We start from the raw sequence: 27572 nt of genomic DNA on the forward strand, positions 1-27572 counted from the left end.
CTTCCATTCCGGTAATCCAGTGCTGCCACCAGGAGAGGTGGAGATGCCATCAAAGCGCTGCTGCTGGCTGCTGATGAGATGATGTGCATCAACATCAACCGTGTCTCGTCCTGTGCTGTGCGTGGGTTGCTAAATCTTAGACGAAGAGAGTAATCGGAGAAAGATTGTCCTGGTGACGATCCCGGTTCCCGTCGACTAAACGTCACCGAGGCGCGCGAGGTAAACACACAGCTTGGCTCAGTCTGGGCAATCTTGGAAAGCTTTGCCAAACGGCCCAACTGAAGAGTGATGGCTCGTTTCATGGCCTGCTGCCGACCGGTGTTGGTGCTTCCAAGGCGTTGATTTGATCTTGGGTTAGGGTGGTTTGCACATTTGTTTGTAATCTTTTCAAAGCGTCAAAAAACAATTCGGGCCAGGCCTACCACGTTTAGTTGACCACAGATATGATTCGTTGAAGGTTAAGCCTGATCTACATCGGGAAACTCACAGGATCGCAGATGCAAGCGCAAGTTTTAAACACATGCAAATCAATTCTACAATGACACTGTTGCGGTGCTGCGATTCTGTACTAAAATCGCAGACCGCAGGTCGCATGTTCTAAGTTTTGAAATAAATGAACATTTTCGCAGGATTTCTGCGTTGACAGTTCCAAATAGGAAATCACAGCAACCAACGCAGCCCATTGTAGATACTCGCAGGAAAGTCTGCGTATTTGAAAACAATTTATTTCACATCTGTCATCGCGGCGCAGCGTAGGATCGCAGCAGTTTCCCGATGTAGATCAGGCTTTAGGGTTTTGAACCACCCTAGTCTGCGCACTATCGTGAAGATGCGAAGAATGTCGCTATCACTTTTCACACGAGCAGAGCATCAACCATGAGAGAAAATGAAAAATGAATGATTTAGCAGCAGCAGCAGGTGAGCGACGACGACGAGGACAGTGCCTAACGAGCAAATGGCAGGATTCTTAAGGTGCAACAGTAAACTTTTTTTTTCTCCGTCTTTTAACAACAGACGGTACGTGATTTCATTATGATTATGAACAGTCGTCAGGTGGAATCTATTGGCAAGTTTTGAAATCATTTCACGGATTATGAACATTGCCTGTCAAAATTTTCATCACGAATAATGAATGTTTGGAAAAAATATTAGTTATAATTGTATATTTGGGTCAATTAAGCTTCTTGTAATCTTTGGCTAAAATGTCTACTCCCCCCTCCCCCCCCTTTATTACAATAAACACAATAAGGAAAATTCCATTTCATCCCGTGGACATGGCACGTAATTCGAATGAAACATCCGTGACTCGGGGAGTAGTGTTACCACCGTGAGTGAGCAGGATTTTTACCCTCACCGGGTTATTAGAGGACATTTGTTTGCGTTAATCCACCATTACCAGGGGCCCCTCCCCCGTTAACGAGTTCATCTGGTCGCATTTTAACTCGCTTCGTAAATCACATAAATTATGTTTATGTCTGTTTGCGTGGTGAAAGTCCACAATGGCCGTCAGAATGTTAAGAGCAACGATCATTTAAATATAATGGTGTTTTGAAGAAATTAATTGGTGATATTTAAAAAAAATCCCGCCTGTCAAGCCACTCAGGCTGTTGTTAGTATGCGTTATAATACATCAACATATTGCGCAATTCCCACTAACTTGGACTTCGCACTAAATTAATGCTATCGATCGCACTATTGCGACTCGTCACACTGGCCTGGAAAATTAAAAATTCCCTCAAAATGATCAAAGCGAGCCAAGCTATATCGCTTGTTTCTCAGCTGTCATTCGCAAATTTTAAGTGCGAAAGTCCAGTTTGATGGACACTGCGACTGGGAATGTAAATAAACAACGAGTGGTTGCTTAGATTTTTGAATTACAGTGCAAGGATCAATATCATCAAAAAAACGAAGTTGACTTTTATAGCTGTCGGCCACCATTGCTAGTACCAACCACTAGTGTCTTCCTTTTAACTACAAGGACTTCGCCGCCCTGGGCTCCTAAGTGTTTGAGTACACAGAAAAAAAAATGATGGTAATATTCATCAGGAAATGGTGACAGATTTTGTGGCTAAAAAAATGATGAATTTTACCCCAGAAAATGATGAATTTTCATCAGTTTTTGATGAATATTCATCAGGTTCACATTTTTACACATTTTTTATGTAATATTACTGAAAAAAGAGGTAATATTCAACCTACCAAATTTTCAACATTCCAAAATTCAACTTTTTTTTCTGTGTACGGCACGGAGCGACGGCGCCGGATACCCATATTTACACTTAGAATTTTAGAGCGCCCGCCGCGGGATTCGAACCAGCAACCTCTGGATTGTGAGTCCAGTGCGCGGTCCGATTGATCCACATGGGCGGGACAATATTATCAAACATAACATAAAAAGGAAGCCAAAACGCATTTTTGATAAACCAGTTTAAATTTTTTTAGTTGACAGCAAAAAAAAAAGTTGAATTTTGGAATGTTGAAAATTTGGTAGGTTGAATATTACCTCTTTTTTGAGTAATATTACCTAAAAAATGTGTAAAAATGTGAACCTGATGAATATTCACCAGAAACTGATGAAAATTCATCATTTATTGATGTAATATTACACATTTTTTAGACACAAAATCTGTCACTATTTCCATGATTTTTTTTTCTGTGTTAGTAAACTAGTAAACTATCGTACAAAAGGTTGTATGTTTCCACCTTGTTTTAAAGAAATAGTATGGTGATTAAACCCAAGGGGTTTCCAGCATCGTGTCAGACTGGTCACTAATCCGGAATTACTTGGAACTTGATCAAGTAATTCTGTAATTCCGGATTTACTGAGTAATTCCAGAGTAATCCTGGTAATTCCTAATAATCCCAGTAATTCTGGTAATTCCATTATTCTTTTTTGTTAAAACATACTTCAGAAAATAATAAAATAATAAAAAAATAACTGTTAAATAGATAATTTCGATAAACCTTTTATGATTCTATTTATTGCCTATTAGTTTTCATGTAAGAAACCAAAGTTATAGCTAGTACGGGATCATTCGGATTTTGAGTAAGTAATTCAGTAATTCCAGTATTACTCCGCAATTCTGCAGTAATTCCTGTAATTCTCGAATTACCTAGTAATTCCGTAGTAATTCGTGTAATTCCATAGTTACTCAGTAATTCGTGTATTTCCCATTAATTCTAGTAACTACTAGTAATTCTTTAAAGGGAAGTCGGCAGAATGCATTTTGCTTTTGCTTGATGCCTTTTATGGTTGTAAGAAGTACAGAGTGGATTCGGAATGTCCGCTAATTTGGATACACTAAATCCCCTAAATACGCTCCCCCTGATTGCGCCTCCCCCGTTTTGCGCCCCCCGAATTGCGCTCAAACCCCGAAATAACGCTCCCCCCAAATATCGCTCTAATTGGCGCAAATCGGGGGAGCGTTATTGCGGGGTTTTGGCGTAAAATGGGGTTTTCTTTTTAAATGTACTTTATTTATATATAAATGAAACATTTGTATATGGGGTCATCCACAAAACACAGATAAGGGGCCATCCACAAATCTGGGTATCCAAGAACTCCCGGAAGTCATGCCCTAGATATCTACTTGATCAACGGGGGTCTATATGGTGAACTAACCATCGGTATAGCTTCAGGTAGCTTCAGTTAATCACTTTGGATACCCTTCGCCATGCTGGATTGTTATGGGTCCTCCAGGAACTCCAGGGAGTTATGACCTGATGATCTACCTGATCAACGGGGGTCTATATGGGTGTATTATCCATCGGTATAGCTTCCGGTAGCTTCAGTGAACCACGATGGATATTCTGGGTACCGTTGGATTGTTATGAGTCCTCCAGGAACTCCCGGGAGTTATGACCTGATGATCTACCTGATCAACGGGGGTCTATACGGGTGTATTAACCATCGGTATAGCTTCAGGTAGCTTCAGTGAACCGCGATGGATACCCTTCGCCATGTTGGATTGTTATGGGTCCTCCAGGAACTCCAGGGAGTTATGACCTGATGATCTACCTGATCAACGGGGGTCTATATGGGTGTATTATTCATCGGTATAGCTTCCGGTTACTTAAGTGAACCACGATGGATATTCTGGGGTACTTTGGATTGTTATGGGTCCTCCAGGAACTCTTGACTGAAGTTACCTGAAGCTATACCGATGATCAATTCATCCATATGATCCTCCATTCATCTGGTAGATTTCCAGGTGATGACTTCCAATAGTTCCTGGATGACCTATAACAATCCAACGTACCTCAGAGTATCCTTCGTGGTTCACTGAAAATACCTGAAACTATACCGATGGTTAATACACTCACATAGACTTTCGTTGATCAGGTAGATCATCAGGTCATCACTTTCGGGAGTTCTTGGATGACTCATAACAATCCAACGTACCCCAGAGTTTCCATCGTGGTTCAGTGATGCTACCTGAAGCTATACTGATGGTAAATGTATCCATATAGACCCCCGTCGGTCAGCTAGATCATTAGGTCATAACTCCCGGGAGTTCCTGGAGGACCCATAACAATCCAACGTAACCCAGAATATCCATCGTGGTTCACTGAAGCTACCGGAAGCTATACCGATGGTTAATACACCCATATAGACCCCCGTTGATCAGGTAGATCATCAGGTCATAACTCCCTGGAGTTCCTGGAGGACCCATAACAATCCAACATGGCGAAGGGTATCCATCGCGGTTCACTGAAGCTACCGGAAGCTATACCGATGGATAATACACCCGTATAGACCCCCGTTGATCAGGTAGATCATCAGGTCATAACTCCCGGGAGTTCCTGGAGGACTCATAACAATTCAACGGTACCCAGAATATCCATCGTGGTTCACTAAAGCTACCGGAAGCTATACCGATAGTTAATACACCCATATTGCCCCTCGTTGATCAGGTAGATCATCAGGTCATAACTCCCTGGAGTTCCTGGAGGACCCATAACAATCCAACATGGCGAAGGGTATCCATCGTGATTCACTGGAGCTTCCTGAAGCTATACCGATGGTTAGTTCACCCATATAGACCCCCGTTGATCAAGTAGATATCTAGGGCATGACTTCCGGGAGTTCTTGGATACCCAGATTTGTGGATGGCCCCTTATCCGTGTTTTGTGGATGACCCCTTATACAAATGTTTCATTTATATGTAAATAAAGTACATTTAAAAAGAAAACCCCATTTTACGCCAAAACCCCGCAATAACGCTCCCCCGATTTGCGCTCAAACCCCGAAATAACGCTCCCCCCGTTTGCGCTCAACCCAAATAACTCCCCCCAAATTCGCTCTCCCTTTTTTGTCCCCTCTTCATTTTTCATATATAACAAAACTAACCACAACCTTCAAATCTAAAATACTTCCCTTTCCCAAAAAACAACTCCCTTAAAAACTAAAATCCCCTACCCCCCACACATAAACAACAAAAACATAAAAACCTCAAACCTAACAACTCAATACCACACAACCACACAAACCCCTTCACTCTAAAAACTCATCAATCCCCAAAATAATAACAATAATATAAATCCAAAACATCCCAAAACCACCCAACCCACCTACAAACACCACAAAAAAAACCAAACAAAACACATCCATCACCCCCTACCCCCCAATTAAACTCATAACCCCCCCCCCATCCCCCCACCCCATTACCCCAAAACTCACTAAACCAAATAAACAACAACATAACACCCCCAATATCTCACAAATTCCCCCTTCAAAACCCCCCCCCCATTTCAAACTTTTCACCACTTTATTCTCCACAATCTCTATTAAATCACTTATACTACCACCAACCCTCAAAAACCACATATTCCTACTCTACCAACTAACAAAAACACCCAAATCCCAAAACTAATTAAAATTCACACCTACCAAATTTCCCACCCTACCACCCATTCAAATCCTACCACATTAACAACAAACTCATTACTACACAATCATATTCCCCCAATCACCACAAATAACACCCACCCCCCCCCCCCCCCCCCCCCTTCAAACCCCACCCCAACACCCCCCCCCCAACAAAAAAAATAAAACCACAAAAACTTAAACTATCATACCCAAATCCTCCCAATATTCCCCCATTTCCAAATTCACAAAACTAACCACTATCCAACCCCCAACCACCCCCCATCACCACCCCCCCCACCCTCAAACCACCCCTAAAAAAACATACCCCACAAAACTAAAACCAATCCCTTATCACAACCCCCCACCCACCCCCCAACACTATACACAATTCTTTAAAACCTCAAAACCTCACAAAACCCTATCTACTTTTATATTACTTATAACAACCAAAATAATCCATTCCTTCCAAACAAAAACCCAAACCTAAAAAACCCCCCAAAAAAAATTTTAATTTACATATACACAATAACAATAAAACAAAATCCTTAAAACTCCATATTTTTAACAAAAAACTTCCACACAATAAAACCATCTTCCAATCAAAAACAATAACAAATATCCGAATAATTCTCTCTCTCCAATCGGCTCCACTGCTCTAATTCAACAAAAACCATCCCAACAATCATAAACAAAACATCCATATTTATATAATATTAAATAAATAAACACTCAATAAAAATTTTACAAAATTCAAATTACTCATCACCAAATCAATAAACAAAAATATCTTACCAAAAAAACCCATAAAAAAAAAAAATCATAAAATTAATAAAATATTAATATTACTAAACTTTAAACCTAACACCTTATTAACCACTATAATTAACATTAATCTTTACATCTTTTTATCCTTTAAAAATTATTTAAAAAATTTTATAACCCACATAAAAATTTCACTCTCCTACCTAACTAACTACCTCAACCCAAATGTCATTATTACCTCCTCCCCCTCGTAAGAAACTTCCACACAAATTAAATTGGAGTGTAACACGGCCTTCGACCCCCTCCCCTCAACTGCGTTACGTAATAAAAGACGCACCCTCATGAATTCATTTGTACATTCATTTATTTTTAAATATATGTTACGGTTACTGTTCACTTATCATTAAACAAGATCTAACTGGTTTTGCTTTGACTTTTTTAAGTCAGTTTTATTAATTTCATTCTAAAAATTTGCTTTGTTCCGTACATAAAGTAATGTTAAGAAAAATCTTACGTGACTTGAATTAACAGAGATATTCAGAAAGGGTTGGTAAAATTGACGAAGAAAATTTATAGTTGATTGGAAAATAATATGAAAAAGTATGAAAACTTTCGGTAATTTTAACATGAGTTTCAACGCAAGAAAATTAATTTTAAATTGTTTTCAGCAGATTTTTTTTTAAATTCTCCTTTGATTTTTCGAATCAAAAATTGAGAGAGGTGCAATAAATTTTGAAGGATATTTGCAATGGCCTAACGCGATGTGAAATAAAAAAATGGTATTTTTTCCGCGTCACTTTATTAATGCCTCAACCATGTTCCACAATTAATGAGGCAAAATAACTTCCATTGACATATATAAAGTTTAATCCAAATCACAAAAACACAAAAAAGTCTTTTGCGAAAACATACAGCACAACTTGTCTAGAACATTCTACAGTTTTTAGTCAAGGCACATAAGACCAAGCTTGGGATAAATGCTTCCTTTTTTCATGTTGGAATCTCCATTATATTATCTTATTCTTGGTAGACTTAAAAAATCATATAAAACTATTAAAAAATAAATTTTTAGCCAATCTTCACAAAAAATGTTTTATTGTTAAAAAAAAAATCTATTGATAAAACGCAATTCATCTCTTTTAAAATTCGATGTGAATATTTTGAATATTAAACTATGAAACTCAAATAAACTCAAATCGCTTTATTCACAGAATGCCAAGTTCCGTCTGAACGATGTCTGGCTCTGGCAGCATCCGATCAGACATGAGAGGGTAATTTATCAATATATAAATACATCACCAAAGATACATAAACAGACACACACATACATTAAACCCTCTGAAAAACAATCGCCACTCAAGCCGGAAAATTCAACTCACAATCACAAACAACTACGAGGCTCTTGCTCTGTTGTCAATTGCATTTTCCCGGTGATTTCAAACTATTCCAACAATACACACACATTTGCAAACAAACGCCCACTGAGTGGCTGAGTGCTCGAGAGCAGATGAGTGCCCCACCACTCTCAATAATGGGATGAGGACACCCTTGTTAGCTTTTCCGGGGAGGCTCGACCCGGGTAATGAGGAAGTGGAATGGGAAAGCTTTTCACATAAATATTGAATTTCGATTATGCGCAACAAGCGCCACTCAGCGGCGGCAGCGGCGGCGAGCCGACCACGACAAAAATGACAGGAAAGCTCTGCTCCGTCAAGGTTGATGAGAGAGAGCGGATGACGGAAAAGTGAGTGCGCGAGCAGATGAAGAGGAAATGCGAGAGAACTCTCGCTCGAGAGAGGGCTGGCCTTCCATCCAAGTCTTTGTTCGTGTGGTTGGAAAACGTGGAAAATGTCGCCGGAAAAAGGGGTTCGCTTAATGTGGGTTGAGTGGTTGTATTGGTGAAGCCGGAGTTGTTGCTGCTGCCGGTTCGAGATGCTAATGGGGTTAAGGAGCATTGAGGGTGCTTTACGAATTGCACGAGAATTGAACAGGATATTATTTTTTTAGATTTTCAACTATAATGAACCAGAAGAATTAATATTCAAAAAAAAATTGTCATTCCCAGAAGACAAAGGCCCAGAAAAAAAATAATTTGACTCACAATATCTCTTATAATTTTTTTAACCATCAATATTTTAAAATTAATTAGTATGAAAGATTAAAAATTAACCCAAGCTGAATAATTGGGCCGATGATGTTATCAATAAGACTTCAAATTTTTTTTTAAGGTCCAAAAAAACAGTATTTTTTTCCTTTTTTGGTGTTTTTGAATATCTCTGACTGAAGCTGGTTGCAGAAACACCTGTTTATTGGACCTTTAAAACAAACTCTAGATGTCAACTTGAAGGTGACTTTAGCTTAACTTAAATAAAACTCTATTGTAGTGGTTTAATCTTGTTTGTAAATGTAATCTTCATTTTTGTACCCATATTTAAATAAAATATCTCGCTATGACGTAAATGTCACACTAATTCATTTTCAAACCATGTCAAGAACATTCAAGTATATAACAAACTATTCCAAAATATCTTCTTATAGAAATCAAAGTTCAAATTATTCTAAATGGAAAAAAAAAATACAATTCACATTAAACATAAAACCTGAATATGTTCAAACAAATGCTTAACTTAAACTTGGAAACTTTTTTTTTTAATTTCTTGAATTTGCTACTTGTTTTTGGAAGTCAACTTCCTTCTTTTATGATTTGGAAAATTTGTTAAAATGACTCAATGAAACTTTATTCGAAACACTTGATTCTCATTCTCATCAGTCCTGCAAAACCAAATTTGAACTGGTCAAAAGTTTTGGTATTACATAACATTTTTGTAAAGACAACATTACAATGTGTTGGTAATCATTTGTACATTATATAACTAATTATCCGAAGTCCAAAAAAACTAATAACTAAATTAAAAATTTCAATGTACAAAATGCTTTAAAAATCATATCAATTCTGCTACCATCAATAAAACTTCATTAAAATTAAGAAAACATTTTTAAATGAAATTAAAAGTTTTATATCGATCTATGGTCCTGAAATTTAAACTTTGTAAGTGGATTTAAACGCCTTTATTAGATTTAAACTACACAAAAAGAGTTGAAATTAGAAAATTAAGCCCTAATTTCAACATTTGACTGAAAAAAAAATTAAATGTATATTTTAAGAGAGATAAACTATTAATGAAATTTGCATTGGCTAAAAATTGAATTTGTTCAATCTGATAACATCAAGATAATTAAAGAAAACCAAGCAATATCCGGAACAGACCACGCGGTTTCGCCGAAAGTCACGTTCCGCCGTATTTTTCGACTACTGTCTGGGACTTAATCGGCATCAGCAAAGTCATCGTCATCGTCATTGTCTCCTGAATCATTGTCGGCAAGGATTCCAACGCCAGCGTTCGTTAGTATTGGTGAGTGTCCTTTTTTTACAATTTTGAGTCAAGGATTTCCACTCGCTCCAAAAGAGAAGGAGAGTAAATCTGCTAATCTCCTCTCACTCTCTCATTCTCGGTGTGCAGCATTATCAGGACTCCCTTCCAAGGACCATGGTCTGGTTTGGAGGTGCGGCGAAATTGCATTATTATTATTTGCCCTCGACATTTCCACGCCACCTTGTTTCGGGGGAGACTGCCGTCGCGAGGGTTCGGTCCCCCGGTTGAGGGACGACAAACAAGCAAAAAGAAAAAAACGCGGTGATTCAGCCTCAACCAGGAAGTTAAAGGAAGACTTGTGTGAGTGTCAGCTTGAATCTGTATTGGTTCAAGGATTTTGAGGTGGGGGAGGGGGATTTGGGAGGTAAATTTCGTTTACGTTTCTGTTGCACCGTAATCTCTTTGTGTTGATGCTGGGACCGACTGACTGGGCTGGGGGTTGGTATCTGGTCTAGCCGACCGGGTTCAAATCGAGGAGGCGTGTGAGAATTGAGTTGGGGTGGGTTGCCGCAAGCAGCAAATGTGATGGGAAGGGTTGTTTCCGTCTGTCCCAGGACCTCGAGGATGCACCAGACAGATGGATTTTGCAAACTTGGGAAAACCGGGCGATTGTTGTTTGCCAAAATCTTCAAATCTTCAGGATTAGAATTGAATTCTTCTCCAAATGCTTAACCGTTCAAATCGTTCGCAATTTCGAGGTCTAAAAAAGATCAAATTCTTTAAAACCTGCTTAATCGGTACATGAGGGAGTCCTTATTTATAATTAAAATATCATTTGAAATAGCGGATCTCAATAATTATATTACAAACATTGAAAATTAAATGTTTTCAATCAAATCATTAAATTTTTAAATAATTTCGAGATCATACATTTTTTTCTTTCTTAATTTCTCGGCAAAAGAAAACATTTGCAATACATTTTCAATTCAAAGAAAACTAGTTAGAATAAATCTACCATAAATTATTTGGCAATTTCAAATAAAACCTATCAATTTGAATTGTATTGCATTATTTTGAAATTTTGGATCACTTTTTGCTAATTGAAAACTTGTTCAGCCTTTGAAAAAAAAAAAATACCTGCTTCGGATAGCGTTGATGCAATGTTTTTTTATTGCGATTTTTTGTATGAAATTTATAACCCGAGCAGACGGAAATAAAGTGGGAATAACATTTTATGTTACTTATAACAAGTTTTGTTATTCGTCGTTATGATTTTTCTGTTATTGGATTGTTATTGTAACAACAGACTAATAACATTTTAAATATTCATCGAACAAATCTATGTTATTCTTTTTTGTTATTATAACAACTAATCCGATCATCCCAATAATAGTTATTTTTCTATAACAAAAAATGTTATTCCCTAGTTGTTTTGGCTTTAAATCAATATCAGAATAATAACAAATTTTGATATGATAACATAAACTGTTGTTGAACTCTTATGCAAAAATGGATTTTGCAAGAATATTCCATAACACTTTTTGTTATTTTAACAGTCTTTTTTTATTGAAGAGGCATGAATTTTGTTATAAACGTCTGCCCGGGAAGAACAAGTATTTTTTTTAAGCTAGAATGAAATTTCAAAAGGTCCTATCTGCATAGGAAACCCAGGTTTTTTTGAAAATTTTATTTATAATTTAAGTAAATTTCCTGTAAAATGTAGGCAGAGTTCATAAAAAGCAACCCTTTCAAAAAAAAAATTAACATACAGTCAATTTTTTTAACACGGAATAATCACTTTCCAAAAGATTTTTATATTTAAATTTCCCCAAATACCCGAGCAGACGGTAATAACTTTGGAATAACATTTTTTGAAATTTGAAAATACTAGGCCAATAACATTTTATGTTATTTAACACGTTTTGTTATTCGCTGTTATGATTTTTTTGTTATTGGATTGTTTTTGTAATAACAGACTAATAACATTTTGAGTTATTCTTCGAAGAAATCTTTGTTATTATTTTTTGTTATTTTAACAACTAATCCGATCATGTCAATAACATTAGGAGATATTCTTCCAAAACAAAAAATGTTATTCCCAAGTTGGTTTTGCTTTGAAGCAATATCAGACCAATAACAAATTTTGTTATGATAACATAAACTGTTATTTAACTCTTATGCAAAAATGGATTTTTCAAGAAGATTTCATAACACTTTCTGTTATTTTAACAGCATTTGTTATTAAAATGGCATGAATTTTGTTATTACCGTCTGCCCGGGTACTTAATTCATGATTGATTATTTCTAGAGTTATTTTTTTTTAAAAAAAGGTCCACTAATATATGAAAAACAATATCTTATAGGACCTTTTCAATAAAACTCTAGATTTGATAAACACAATAAAAATCACTTTAAAAAATGAAAAGTACTTATAATAACACTTTATTTTGTTTTAATTCTTCGACTACAAAAAAAAAGTGATGTGGACAAAAAGAAATGTTTTTGAGGGCTTTTCAAATGTTAGGGCTGATTTGATAATTTTGATGTACAAAAACCTTCATTTTTCCTATTTGCTTTCCTTTTTGAGGATGTATTTCAGCAAGCATATTTCCAATTTTAAATGTGTTTCTGTCATTGGGCGTAATATTGAATGTTTGGCCCGTTTAAAATGTTAGTCTTGATTTTAAATTTTTGAAAATATTTTTTTCGAGAAGATCGGAAAATTTCACGAATGTTTCATGTTTTAACATTGTAAATCGGACCTATAGTTGCTGAGATATCGACATTAGAAAATGGTGGGTTGTTTGGGTGAGACTTAGAAAACATCAATTTTCCTGTTTTTTAGCCTTTGCATAGCAATATCTCAGCAACTATGGGTCGCATCAACAAAGTTCAATAAAGCAAAATATAGAGAATTTTCTCAGCTTTTCAAAAATATTTTTTTCAAAGGTGGGCAAACATGGGCACTAATTTTAAAAAATGAAAAACTGTGACTATTTTCAAAAAAGTTACCTAAAAATGGCTATAACTTGAAAACGGTGCACTTTATCAAAAATTCACTAAAGTACTTTTTGATTGCAAATTCGATTTTACATCGAAAAATGAAGTTGAAAAATTTTTGCGACTGATATGTCGATTTTTTGAAAAAATCAGTATTGATTCAAAAAATCATAACTCGGTCAAAGATTTTTTGCCCATTCTGGAAATTTCTGAAAAGTTGGCATTTTATGTCCTCTAAAACATATCAAAAAATAAAAAAAAATTAAAAATAGTGTTTTTTTGCAAATAAAGTTTTAGTGACAAAAAGTTAAATAAAAAATCAGCAAAATTTTTTTTACCGTGTATCATTTTTTTTTCAGTGTAGTCCATATCCATACCTACAACTTTGTCGAAGACACCAACTCGTTCAAAAAATTCCTTCAAAAGATACAGATTTTTGAATTTTCACATATCATTTTTGTATGGACAGCTGCCAAATTTGTATGGAAAATTATATGGACAAACTAATGATGCAAATTGGCTTCTTTGGGCATACCGAAGGCACCAAAAAAGTTTCAGCCGGATTAAAAAATACAAAAATTAAAATTAAAGAAAAAAGACCGATTCCGTAGAGAACTGCTCATGAAAAAAAGTTTCTGGACGAACTCTCTAAACCCCGGGGTCCAAAAGTTACAAGTTGTTGAAGTTTGAGTATTTAGGGTTAAAATGTACAAAAAATCGTATTATTGCTATTTCTAAAATCACTCATAAAATCCTTATTTTATTATGGATTTCGATCATCTTGACTTCATTCGACGCGTATCAGCAAAAACTATTAGTTCCTGATATGTTTTAGCATGATTGAAACATGACTTCTCTTGTCTTTATACGTTTGAACCGTTTGTGCAAGAGGCTTACCATAGAAACAAGTCGAAACTTGAAGATTTTGAAAACGGATCCTACCCAGACTGCTTCAGTTAGTATGGAAGGTTACAGTGCATTGTTATAACAACTTATTGAGATGTTCTGGGTCATCCAAGAACTTCTTGGCGTTAAGACCGGTGGGTCTACCGCCGTAACAAGCAAGAGGTCAGTGATTTTTTACCACTGATTATATACGCATAGCTTCACTGAGTATGGTAGACTACTTTGTTAATGTTTTGAAATGTCCTGGGTCATCCTACACTGAAAAAAAAATAAAGTACCAAATTCCTAAATTCTAGGAATTTTGGCTCCTTTTCTTATTAAGTAATCCAAAAATCCCGATTACTAAATAAGGAAAAGAGGCAAAATTCCTAGAATTAAGGAATTTGGTACTATTTTTTTATTTCAGTGTAGGACTCACTAGGACACTAGGACTTTTCAAAATACTGTAAACATGATACAAAAAGATTCCCAAGCACCCCACTTACCTCATTCCGCAGCTCGATCTGCCGATTGTCGACCGTGCTGTTCCGGTAGCTGTCGTAGTTGAATGGCCTTGAGATGATGTAGCCGATAAATTTCGCCAGGACACGCATCGTCGTCGTCGATTCCGGGCGGACCTGTTGTTGGTACAACACCATCGTGGAGATATTCCAAAAGAGCAAAAAGAAAAGAAAAACAAAAGATCGCGTGAGAAAGAGTGCGAAAACGGGATGAAAGATATCGCAGAACAGTAGGCATGGTGGCGTGAACAAGGCCCATAAAGCATCGCCCGAACGACATTGGACGGAACAACAACGGAGTCCTGTCCTACTGTGAGTGCAGAATGTACGACGACATGGCATGGCATGCTACTGCGGGGCCACCTCGAACAGGAAGTAGGCCGTGGACACGACAACGCAAGAAGGAAGTCTGCTCCTAAACGAGCGCACTCACAAAGATAAAGGAGAGAAATTGAAAACAACAAAACTTTGACTCTCATCCAAGTTCTTTGTTTGCCTCTTCCTCTTTCTCGGCATCCTCGTGAGATGTTGCTTCAGGAAATGGAATCGATTATAGCGTACTTCATCTCGCTCCAATTCTTTCTCTCCATCTCTCTTTATCTCACTTCCGGGTTCGAGAAACTGAGCCCAAATCTGACACACCTGACCTCCTGAACCTCCTCTCTCACCGACTCACTTCCTCACCCAAAGGATGCTCGCTCGTGACTCACCCTGCTCACGACTCACCCATATAGTGTTGTAGTGTTGAATATTGTCTGCTGTTTTGTACGTTGTGAACGCCATTTCCACCCCAAAACACACATATACAACACAGCGGGAAATTGAGTGTTTGAGGAAAATTTCATCACCCTCCTCGCGAATCGTAGTTGTTGCTGGGTTGTTTGTTTGCAATCATTGGTGTGGCGCCGCCGCTAGATAGTGTGGTTGTGTTGGTGTTTGCACTTCTTCTTCTTGTTTTGGTTGAATTTTTCGACGGACCGCGACAGCATGCGAATTACTGTTGTCCTTCGAAAAGGGGTTTTGCACGCGGTTGAGGGTGAATTTTGAGGGAGGTAAATGGAAATATGGTAAAGTGTTGAGCATAATATTGAATGTATGGCCCTTTTAAAATGTTAGTCTTGATTCCAATATTCAAAATATTTTTTTCCAGAAAATCATAAAATTTCACAAAATGTTTACACTGAACCAATATTTTCTACACATTATTCATGTCAAAAACAAGACGTTATTAACTGGCAACAAGCATAACATTACTTTAAACGTAAATGCCAACTAGAACAAGCTGAGTGCCGTTAAGAAAAGCTCTTAGTGCCGATGCATGTCTGCCTACAACATCCAGTACTTTGTTCTAGAAATCAGAAGGAAATCCAGTATTTTCGCGAAAACTTAACACGTAGCCTTATGTGTGAGATAAACTTCAAATGCGTTTTTCTCAGCTTGCTGTTTTTGCAAATGGGACATTTACTCGAACATGGGCAGTATAGTAACAGCATGTTTCAAACAATGAACTAATAAAATGTTTAAATGGTTTCTTTCCACACTATTAATAACTGTAAGTTTTCTGCGTTTAGGCTGGTACAAATTTTCATTAAAGTTTTTGTCACCCCTTCAACGTCGGTCTGAAAAATCAGGGGGCAATTTTTTTTCAAAAAACATCAAAATGTCAATGAAAATTTAAGAACAATAAACTCATCAAATCAATTGAAAATGCATTCCCCTGCTGTAAGAATCATTTTTAGCATGTTTGGGTTTACAAAAAAAAAAAAAAATTTGATTTTTGAAAAATTTTGATGTGCAACACCACAAAAAAAAATTGTTCCGGTTATTTTTTTTGTTTTCGTCAAATCTTACACTTTTTGAAAACTAATGATTGCAAAAAAAACTGAACTAGTGTTAAATACATTTTAAAACACTTTTTTCATTTAAATGTTGAGACTATGCGTTTTCAATTCGCCGAGTCGAGGGACAAAAACTTATATTTGCATCAGCCTTATTATTGTTATCAATGATTTTTTCATTAACATGTTTTCTTTCGTTACACAATACATTTGTTTTAGTTTATGGACGATATTTTGAATATACTTATTAATAATTACAAAGTTGGAATGTTCAAATGACACAGTATTTGATTTTGGTAAAAAATAACATATTTTAAACTAAGGTTTATTTTTGAAAAAATCTTAAGCCCGCGAAATTGGTTGGTTATTTACAAATTAAGAAAAACATGCTTAGAAACAGTCTTGAAAAGAACAAATAACTGAAAAAATGTTCACTTAAATCACCCATAATCCACTCAAAATTGTATGGTAACGATTCGTCCGATTCCGGATCGTAAAAAAGAAAGAAAAAAAGGTGAATTTTAGTGATGATTCAAAACTTCGTCAAATTGGAAACACCACGATTGGTAAGGGACCATCCATAAACCACGTGGACATTTCAGGGGGGGGGGTGGTGGCGGTTGTCCACGATCCATACAAAATAGTTTTTTTGTATGGACAATTGTCCATGAGGGGGGGGGGGGGGGGTAACAGATTCCAAAAAAAGTGTCCACGTGGTTTATGGATGGTCCCTAATTACAAAATATGATTGAATTTGATCAACTGACAGAATTGTTCTTAGAACGTGATTTTTCAACAAAGTTGGTTGAATATGTCCACAACAATACCTTTGTAAAAGAATTTGAAAAAATGTCATTAATTTGATTCTGAGATATTGCAAAAACCATTAAAAAATTCCTTTGGCCCAATGTCACCCCTACTGGCGTTTGTAAATTATTTCAATCTGAGACTGTTGTGTAGTTTTCACAATCTGTTTATCTTTAGCGTTCTTTTAAATATGTTCTTTAATAGAGGATATCTGAGTTCCACAGTAGAAAAGTGTTTTTACACAATTTTAGTTTAAAGGTTAAATTAATAGAATTGAAATACCTAATAGTTTTTTTTTAATTCATTTCATTTTTCAGACGAAAATAACGTTGGGAGTTAAGCTTTTTTTAAATTCCAAATTTTTAAGGGCTTTTTAACAAATTTCACATTTTTTTGATAACCACAATTTTTTCAAGAACTTGAAAAGATAAAACTAAAAAAATACTTTTTTACTGAATAAAATTAATCTTTTTTAAAATTTTAACTCTTCTCAAATCTCGCCACTGAAGGGTGCTTTGCGAGGCGGAAAATACTTCCGCTTTTGTATCAACAATCCGGAGAAAGTAATTTCGGCCCAAGTTGGATGGGTTAGGAAAGAGAAGCGTCATCGGTGTGTGTGTGCGTGGGCGTGGGAGTGGAAAAGCTGTGAAGCGATGCGAAGTTGTCCACATTCAGGTAACAACAACAACAATCCCAGTGACACCACTAAGGGCCCCAAGCTTTCCAAAGGGCAAGAGTGTGAAAGGACATTTGCGTCTCTCACTGGTGTGACACCACTGGCAAGGGTGTCCTTTCTCATAACATTTCGGTAGTAACAATTTAAAAAGGTTGATATTGACTTTGAGAAAAGAAATCAAACCAAAAGATTCAAAATTTTAATGCTTTTTTATGAAATTTTATAAAAAAAAATAAAAATTTCACGATTAGAACTTTATAGATTGTTAGCCTCAACTTTACTCACCGACAACCGTGTTCGATTTTGGCGGAATGATAAGGTTCGTTTTGTTTGTATGGGTGTTTTCCCTCTGTTTGCGTTCGAGTCTCGTTTTGATACTTTTCATTTGTTGCTCGGCAAAGGCTAAAAATATAATCGAAAGAAAAAAAAACACGACGAAATAAAGTACTTCCTGCTTGTTGTTGTCGACCTCCCAAAGCCGCCCCCGTTTTCAAGGCTTTCCAAGGTTGGTCGAGTGGGCGGTGGAGCCTTTGAGAGGACTCTCCTCCTTTCACTTGATGGTAATGGCTTCGATGGGTTTGGGACACACGCTGTCACACCGGCTGTGGGAGTGGAGGGGGGAGGGGATGTTTTTAAAAAGTCCATGACAATACCTCGGTTGTGTGGCAGCAGAGAGGTGAGTTTGCAGAAAAACGGGGAAAATGTCGTGTTTTTCTTTGTGTGTATTCGAGTAAACATTCCCATGCAATAAAAGGATCCTTATTAAGTCCGAAATAAATTGGTTCATTAATTGACAATTTGATGTTGCTGGATTGGCATTTCCGAGCAATTGAAAAAGGTTTTTAAGCATTGTTTGTTCTTTATACAATTGAAACGATTTTTCCGAAATTATTTGTTTGGCTTGTTTGAATGAAAATGAAATGAACTTCAAATTTTGAATTAAATAAATCGGTCCTGGAATTTTTCGAAACATTGAACAACATGAACAAAATCAAATTTTAATTGTTTAAAATGCAGCTAGTGATTTGTTTTGTTCAAGCAAAAATAATGAATACAACGGAACTAATGTTTTATAATATTGATTTTTTTTTTAAAGAAACTGAGTTCAGATATTCAAGAAACTAGATAATTGATTCATTTTTATTTCAGGATACGTATCACTCGAAATCAACTTCGTAAAGAATATTCAGTAAACTCCAAGCATTTGCCAGGCTTTGTTCCCTCATTTCAATAACTCATTGGCAAAGCTCCTGAAAATTTAATACCACCACAAATTCTTTAATTGAAAATTACCACTCTAGTTTACGATCAGCCCTTTTCCGAGCGGCAAGTTCAACAGTTTTCACCGTAGAGTTTCATATTGAATCCCGTCTCCCCGTATTTCCAGGCAACAAATTTTCCTGGGGATTACGGACGGAGTCCTGGTCCAGTTTGGTTTCACGTTCCGGGGTTGAATAATGAATTCCTGTTTTGCTCCACCCCTTGAAAGGATCCGGAAAAGTTTCGGTAATGGCCACTGCTGCTGGGGAGAACAAAGGATTTCCACAACATTAACTAACGCGTCGAGTACAACCTTTTGGCAGCCCTTAAGAAGAGGGGGGAAATTGAGACTTATGATGGCTCGATTTTCGGGGGAAACACTGTAATCCGGGGCGTTAATCCGGTGGAGAATGTGTTTATGTCTTTGGAGGGACATGTTGCTCTCTAGAGTTAGGATTGTCATTCAGTGGCACAAAAAAGGTCAAAGTTTTCCAAGCGTCTTTAGAGTCTTAAGGTGCAGGCCTCAAGTTTATTCTATTGTCCAAAAATCCATAAGCTCTTCAAACGATTCAAGTATCTCAAGTGTCACAAGCATTTTATGCATCTCAGGCATCATAAGAGTTTCACATAACTCAGCGTCTCAAGTGTCTCAATACTCAAGAGTTTTAAGCGTCTCAATTATCCCAAGTGTCTCTTGTGTTTCAAACGTCTCAATTACCGTTAATGTCTAAGCCTCCAACATGTCTTGAATATCTTCAGAAATAAAGTGCAATTTAAGCATGGGATCGCAGTAATCCATGGCCGTGATCGGTCGACTTAAATTTTCACTCCGCGTTTTTTGGCCTCTCCTCGTTTAAAAATTTTCATCGTGGTGCTTTTCGGTTCGTTTTTTTTCCGGCGGAACTGCGTGGGTCAACTACCCGGTTTTAGGATACTGTGTTCTTCCAAATTTTGAGGAATTGTGTGGTTGTGTGCTGAAGGAAATTTCGTTGAGTTTGGAAGAAAATTGTGTGGTTGCGGTTGCTGAAGATGAAGATTTTGCTCAATTTTGTCCACCGGCTTGTGGATTTTTTGCTATATCTGGCCTGATAAGATGTACAACCTTCTAGATAGTTTTATCGAGTTTGAATGAAATTAGTGTGATAAATGCAGATTGTTGAGCAAAGTGCCACGAAGATCTTATGTGTGTTCAAAGTTTTCACTTTATTGCTTCGCATAATTTTGTTTATCGCGTAACCATAGAAACCGGTTTGGTGCGGTACGAGTGATAGTGAGCTGCTTTGATTGGGGGAGGAGGAAAGGGTTGGGGTGTGGTGAATTTACTGCTGGCAAAGTTTTAGTGATTTAAAAGAGTCTTGTGAAAATTCTTAGAGGAAACGCTCAGAGAAGCATCATAACTATTTGGGATGAATTCCTTTTTTTTTTTTTTTTGTTTAACAGTGAATTATAAAAAAATATGCATAACAAAATTGTGAACAAGAAGAGATCCCTGGCTCAGGTACCGTTCCAGTTGTGTTCGTTTGTTAGCATGAGGACAAGCCGAGATGGGTGTGCTGCAGGCGCCCGCTACTAAGTTGTCGAAGAAGAAATGAGAGGCCTACTATGTTATATCGGGTGAGCTCGTTTCATGTTAAATATGTTTGCGGAGATGTATGAAGTCTCTAGTATATTCGGTTTGCGTCAAATTGTTGGTCTCATTCCTAAACTTACGTATCATTAAGTCAACAAGTTTCTTTTTTTTTTCTTTTTCGGAAAATTGTTAATCATGTTGGTTTTTATTGATGTAGCATGATTAACCCACCAACAGTCTCGAGTGTGGAATTTGTATACATTTGCATGATGCTGGTGGTGGTTTTATGTAGAAATGTCTTAAATTTGATTGTTGGTTTGGACAAATTTGGAAATAACTTAGTGTCAGTGTTTTGAAATCGGTTTGATAGTTTGAATTACCTTACAGAATTTGTTATAAAAATATAGATACAGGTTTTATATTTTCTCTAAAATTTACCTTTACAGTTTTTTTATCCTTCTAGTAGTTACATTTAATAGATGTTTTTAAATATGTCTTATTGCAGGTACAAATATATAACTTTGGATTTCAGGCTCACAAGGGAGACGACATTCATATATTAATTGTGTTTCTTATTTTGTCTCGATTTTGGAAACAATATTAAATTTGATAAATAGTGTTTACAGATAAATATAAATACAAAAGAGTGTTTTTAAGCATCTCGGCAATCGAGACAAATATAATCAATTAAAATAAGGTTTGACAATTGTTTTGACGTTTTTCTTCTCAAGCCTCTTATTTCTCTCTAATTAAGTTTTAGCTTTAGCTGTTGCATTTTATTAGCAAGTTTTTTATGATATTAAAAAAACCTATAACTGCCTAAACGAGCATTAAATTACTTTCATTATTTTGAATACGATTTTGAGAGTTAAAGCTTCGAAACAACTTGTTAAGTTCTTAAGTCTTCTTATATTTATTTAATCTTTTTATGTAATTCTATGCGATAGAGCTTTGTCTGGTTACAGGTATACATTTTAAAATTTAATTCAGGCCACTAATGGAACCAGCGAAAGGACTACAAAAATATATATATATATATATTTGTGTTTTGTTATTTACCAATTTTGGCATCAATAATATTTTTGTTAAGTTGTTGTTATTTGTTGATTTTATTAGGGAAACTTTATTAATAACCCTATGGATCCAAAATGAAACTACGACATGGAATGAATTGCGCTTTTAAAAACTAGTTTTATTGCCATTATTAATGTATTTTGCGTACTATTTAAAATCGTTTTTAATTTCTTAACAAAAGTTTAAAATTAATGCTGCCAAAATTGGGACTATAAACTGTTCACATGATATTGAAACCAGGCCTTGACAACTGTTTCGAAGATTTTGTTCTCTACATCCCAAAAAGTTTGGCTTCAGCCGCTGCATATTATTCTCTTTGCACTGACATTGTGTTTGTGTTATTAAAACTATTATTTTCAATATCAAATATTTTTTATATAATTGCATTTATTATTCTTATCCAAGTTCCAAGTTATAATAAGTTATATGAGTTTATTTAATATTTAGTACAAGAATTAGCTGTAGAATAAAATTATTTTAGTTTTCTCTTGAATCCATTGATCGGTTTGAACTTCGAAACATTTGTTAAGATCTGAGGACATATTTATACATTTTATATTATTATTATATTTGTGATATTTTTTATTTAATATTTAACATTTATTATATTATCATTATACCATTACTCTCTATATTTCGAATTGCGTTGAAAAACTTCTAGCACCATTGTTTTTCAGGACCAATTGATTTACCATCTGAGAGTCTTTTCAATAAAATTCAGTAGTTATTTCTTGTTATGTCACGATTTTGGAATCAGTAATATTTTTGTTAACGGTGCACAGCAACCAGAACTTTTGCACCCAGATTTTTGTTGCAGACATTTTAGTATCTTTAAAACTACGGGTACTATCGAAATATTTTTTAATTCTTCCCCTAAAACACTGTCCACAAAGTAGTTTACAACAAAGTTTCACTAATTTTACAATCCCGTAGTTGCAGGATTGGGTCCGTAAGTTTGACAATTTTGGAATAAGAAGACAACAACATCCTTCGTTGCTGTGCACCCTTAAGAAGTTTTCCAAGATTTAATTATTCATTTGAATGAATTATCGTTTTTAAAGCTTTTCCAATTCATAGGATTGTCTTCTGCCTAGTTTCAATGGCATTTTAAAATTCCTGCTTCCAAAATTGGGACAGTTGTATCAATTCTAGGCTTTAAAAGTTTTTTCGAAGCTTTTGTTACCTAGCCATTACAATTCTTTCAGCTTTTGATATATTTTATTTGACGAGCACCTTGATTTTCTTTTTTCCATTTTTTTTTTATTTTGATCTGTTTTTTTTTTTTTTCGTTCCAAGGTAAGCTATTCCATTTATTTATGTTGATTCAAATGAATAAATGCTTCGAAACAACTTGTTAAGTTCTTATGGCATATATTGATACTTGTATTATTATTTGTTATACATTATATAATCTTTATTTGTTTTCATTATATTATATGACCCATATAAACATATATTTCAAACGCCTAACAACCCCCCAAAAAATACTAACCCATCTCAAAAAATAATCCCAGGGCCTTCATATATTTTATGGACTGGATGAGGGAGTCGTGGATCGCCTGGCCCAAGTCACATGAATGTCATTGTCTATTTAATCATACCATAACAAATGGTTGGATAGAGAATGATAAGCTTTTAAGGTCCTTAAGATATAAGTCGGTTACTAACCAAACCGTCTCAGTTGAAACATACTGCGGTCATGGCCAAGTCCTGCCAAGACGGGGGTACTAATACATACATACATACATAGAAATAAAGTGCAATTTAAGCATCTCAAGCATCATATGCGTCTTAAGGGTCTTAAATGTCTTACATGTCACAGGGTCTTAGGTGTCTCAAATGGATAACAAATCTTAAGTGTCTCTTGCGTTTCTAGTGTCTCATTTGTCTTTAAAATATTAAGCGTCCCACCTATCTTGAGTATCTGTCTTAAGTGCCTCAAACGTCATCATTTTTTCCGAGTTTCAAGTGTCACATCGTCTGAAATGTCTGAAGTATAAACAGAGTCTAAAAATGTCTTAAGGATGTCTCTTGAATCACGAACGAACGAAGCATCATAAAGGTCTCAATTGTCTCAAATGTCATCTCATGGTCTCAATCTTCTCAAATGTCTTCCAAGCATCTTATGCATCTCTAATGTCTTAGATATTAACAGCTTCTGAAATGTCTAAAAATCTCGCATGTTTCTGTGTCTCTAGCGTTTTTAAGATTATGAGCGTCCCAACCGACTAATATTTCTCAACGCCTCAAGTGTAGTAGCGTCTCATTTGTCTAAAGCGTCTCACATGTCTTGAAGATGTATGTAGGGTGCCCAGAATATGGGGCTTTTTCTTAAAACCTCGATCCACAAGCTGATTATTGTTCCTTGAGCTATTTTAGGACTCTGGGCCAAATATGAGCAAAATCGGTCAACATTTACCCATTGATACTCAAACGTCTCATATGTCTAAGCGTCTCAAGAATCACAGCCTGTAGAATGTCTCAACTGTCTTAAGAGTCGAGCATGTCTTCATGTGGTCTCTAGAGTTATGGAGCATCTCAAGCGTCTCAGATAATTCATTGTCTCAAACCGTCTCAATCATTTTAAGCGCTTCATGCGCTTCAAACGTCTCAATTGTCTCAAATGCTATCTCATCTCACTTGTTTTGAGTCAGTGTCTGTCGTCTTATGAATCTTAAAGACCGCGTTGGTCTGGAATCTTAAAGGACGCGTTGTCTCAATATTCTTAAATGTCACCTCAGTGTCTCTAGCGTCTCAATCCCCTCACATGCCCCAGTATTTCAGAACTCGGCGTCTCAAGTGTCTCAGCATCTCAAATGTGTTGAGTGTCTGAAGCGCCTCACATGTCTTGAGTAACCCCAGTCTCAAGCATTTCAAGCGATCAATGAGTTTTTCTATCGTCTCGATTGTATCAACTATCGTCTCAGTGTCTCTAGCGTCTAAAGCACCTCAAGCGTCTCAAGCGCATCCTCTGCCCAGGAATTCAGAAATATCACCGTCTCAAGTGTCTCAAGTGACACAATTGTCTCAGCGTCTCAAGTATCTTAAGCGTCTAAACTAATTCAACAGTCTCAAATGTCTCAAATGTCTTGAGTGTCTATTTAATTATATATTTTTTAAAGCGTCTCACATGTCTTGAGGGACCCCAGTCTCAAGCATGTTAAGTGATTAATTATTTTTAATTTTGTGTCTAAAGCACCTCAAGTGTTTCAATCGTCCCATTAATTCAGGAATATCAGTGTCTCAGTGGCTCAGCGTCTCAAGTATCTCAAGTGTCCAAAATATTTCAAGCGTCTCATATGTTTCAAGTGTCATTTGTCAATAGTTGTTGTCTTTAGTGACCCCAGTATCAAGCATTTCAAGTGAGCAATGCATTTTAAACGCCATAATTGTCTTAAGTGACGTTTCAGTGTATCTAGCGTCTAAAGCACCTTGTGCGTCTCAAGCGTCTCACATGCCCCATAACTTTAGGAGTTTCAGCGTCTCAAACTTAAAATGTCTTAATTGTCGTATCAGCGTCTCAGCGTCTCAATGATTCTAGTCTATCAGCGTCTCAAGTATCTCAAGCGTCTGAAACATTTCAAGGATTCCAAATATCTACGTGTCTTATTCATTTTCAAAATTAAAAAAGCAATCAATGAGTTTTAAGCGTCTCAGTAGTCTCAAATGTCGTTCAGTGTATCTAGCGCCTAAAGCACCTTAAGCGTCTCGAGCGCCTCACATGCCAGCGTCTCAAGCGTCTCAGTGACTCAAGTGCCTCAGCGTCTCAAGTATTTTAAGTGTCTAAAACATTTCAAGCGTCTCTAATGTCTTGAGTGTCTATTTCATGAAATCGATTACAAGTTTTGTTAGTAGGACACCAAAAGTCGTTAAGCAATAAATTACTAATTAAACCCAAATCGACTAGAAATGTAAGTCAACGCTGTTGAATATTCATTCCCAACTCTCATTCATCACATTCGTTATGCCCATAATTGATCGGGCGTTCATTAGTAAAGCAAACAAGTGCGCCCACGCGCGCGAGCAGCACTTCCTCGTCATTCGTCAATATTAACATTTCCGGGTGGGGGAGGGGAAATGCGAGAGGTTGTCGAACTTTTTATTCCGAATAAATTTCCTCCGCCATGATGACAAGACGACAAAAAAGACCCCCCGCCAGGATAAAGCGCGCTCCCAACCGATATCCGGAGAATTATAACCCAGAACCGATAGCGAAGAGTTACACTTCCCGGAGAATTTAATTTTAATTTTATGCAAATACCGCAGGCAAATAACTCTCGCACGCTGTGAGAACAACGAATGTGTGTGTGTGCACATTTTTTGGTTAACCTCTTCTCGAGTAAAATATTCATTATAGAATGAAGTTTCAGGTCGATCTAGGACGAAAAGAACATCGGTGGGGCACGAACACCGGAAGAAGGGTGCTCTGACAGCAGGAAAGGAAAGAAAAGGCAAAGACATTAAATATTCAGGACTATTGGAAATTTCATGGAGTTCATTTTTATCAAACTTGTTTACCCCTTAACCTCGAGACAGGGAAAAAGCAGGAAGTATATAAACAAAAAGAAATAAGCGCCCACATTTGTTCGTCTTGCTTGTGAAGTGGGCACATTGACTGGACTTTTTCCATGGACAGTCACAAAATATCTAAGGAAGTAGATGGTCTTGTCTTGTCGTGGGTTTAGCATTCTCATATGTTCTTGCCTCAAATTTTCTTGTCTCAAGTGTTCTAGTCTTATTTTTCTTGTCTCAAATGTTCTTGGTCCAAACACTTTTGTTTAATTTATCCATGTCTGAAATATTGTTGTCAAAATTGTCTCAATAGTCCTTGTCTCAATCATTTTTGTCTCAAAAGTTCTTTTCCCAATTTTACGTGTCTCAACTATTCTTGTCTCAATTGTTCTGGTCCTGTTTTTTACTTTTCTAATTGTTCTGGTCTGTATTGTTATTGTCTCAATTGTCCTTGTCTCAATTGCCTCAATTTTTTGTCTCATCCATTGATGTCTTAATTGTTTTTGTCTCAATAATTATTCAAATTACTCGTGTCTCAAATGTTCTGGTCTCGATTGGACTTGTTTCAATTGTTCTTGTCTCAGCCATTGGTGTCTTAACTCTTCTTGTCTGAATTGTTCTAGTCTCAATTGTTCTAGTCTCAATTGGTTTTGTCCAAACTGTTTCGCCTCAATTGTTCTTGACGTATCAATCATTGTTGCCTAATTTGTTTTGTCCCAATTGTTCTTGTTTCAATAATTGCTGTCTAAATAGTTTTTGTCTCATGATTTTTTTTTTCAAATTGCTCATGTCTGAAATATTCTTGTCTCGATTGGTCTTGTTTCAATTCCTGTTGTCTCGATTTTTCTTGTCTCAATTATCCTCGTCTCAATGGAGCTTCAACAATTTATAACTAATTATAATTGTCTTGTCTCAATTATGCGAATATGAGACAATGAACAGTTCTTTTCCCAATTCTACTGGTCTCAACTATTCTTGTCTCAATTGTCTCGATTGGAATTGTTTTAATTGTTCTTATCTCAATCATTGTTGTCCTTGTCTTAATTGCCTCAATTTTCTAGTCCCAATTGTTGATGCATTGGTCACTTGAGACTCAATGAATTGGTCACTTGAGACGAGCTCAATCATTGATGTCTTAATTGTTCTTGTCTCTATAATTATTCAAATTGCTCATGTCTCAAATGTTCATGTCTCGATTGGACTTGATTTAATTGTTCTTGTCTCAGCCTTTGATGTCTCAATTGTTCTTGTCTCAATTGTTCTTGTCTCAGTAATTTTTCAAATTGCTCATGTCTCACATATTCTTGTCTCGATTTTTCTTGTCTTAATTGTTCATATCTCAATCATTGTTGCCTCAATTGTTCTTGTTTTAATTGTTTTTTTTTTCAACTCCATTTTTCTTGTCTCAATCATTGTTGCCTCAA

General features: G+C 36.3%; 1 protein-coding gene across 2 annotated transcripts in view; it reads right to left on the reverse strand.

Moving 5' to 3' along the window:
- Positions 1–27572, reverse strand: part of LOC120418313 (protein disks lost) — a 430904-nt gene that overhangs the window by 26991 nt on the left and 376341 nt on the right. For both annotated transcript variants that reach the window (XM_039580641.2, XM_039580642.2), the window contains exon 7: positions 14397–14528. In XM_039580641.2, the coding sequence (XP_039436575.1) occupies positions 14397–14528 (132 nt within the window). The remainder of the gene's footprint in view (positions 1–14396; positions 14529–27572) is intronic.

This window comes from Culex pipiens, chromosome 2, assembly GCF_016801865.2.
Source record: "Culex pipiens pallens isolate TS chromosome 2, TS_CPP_V2, whole genome shotgun sequence".
NCBI classification, from domain to species: Eukaryota; Metazoa; Arthropoda; class Insecta; order Diptera; family Culicidae; genus Culex; species Culex pipiens.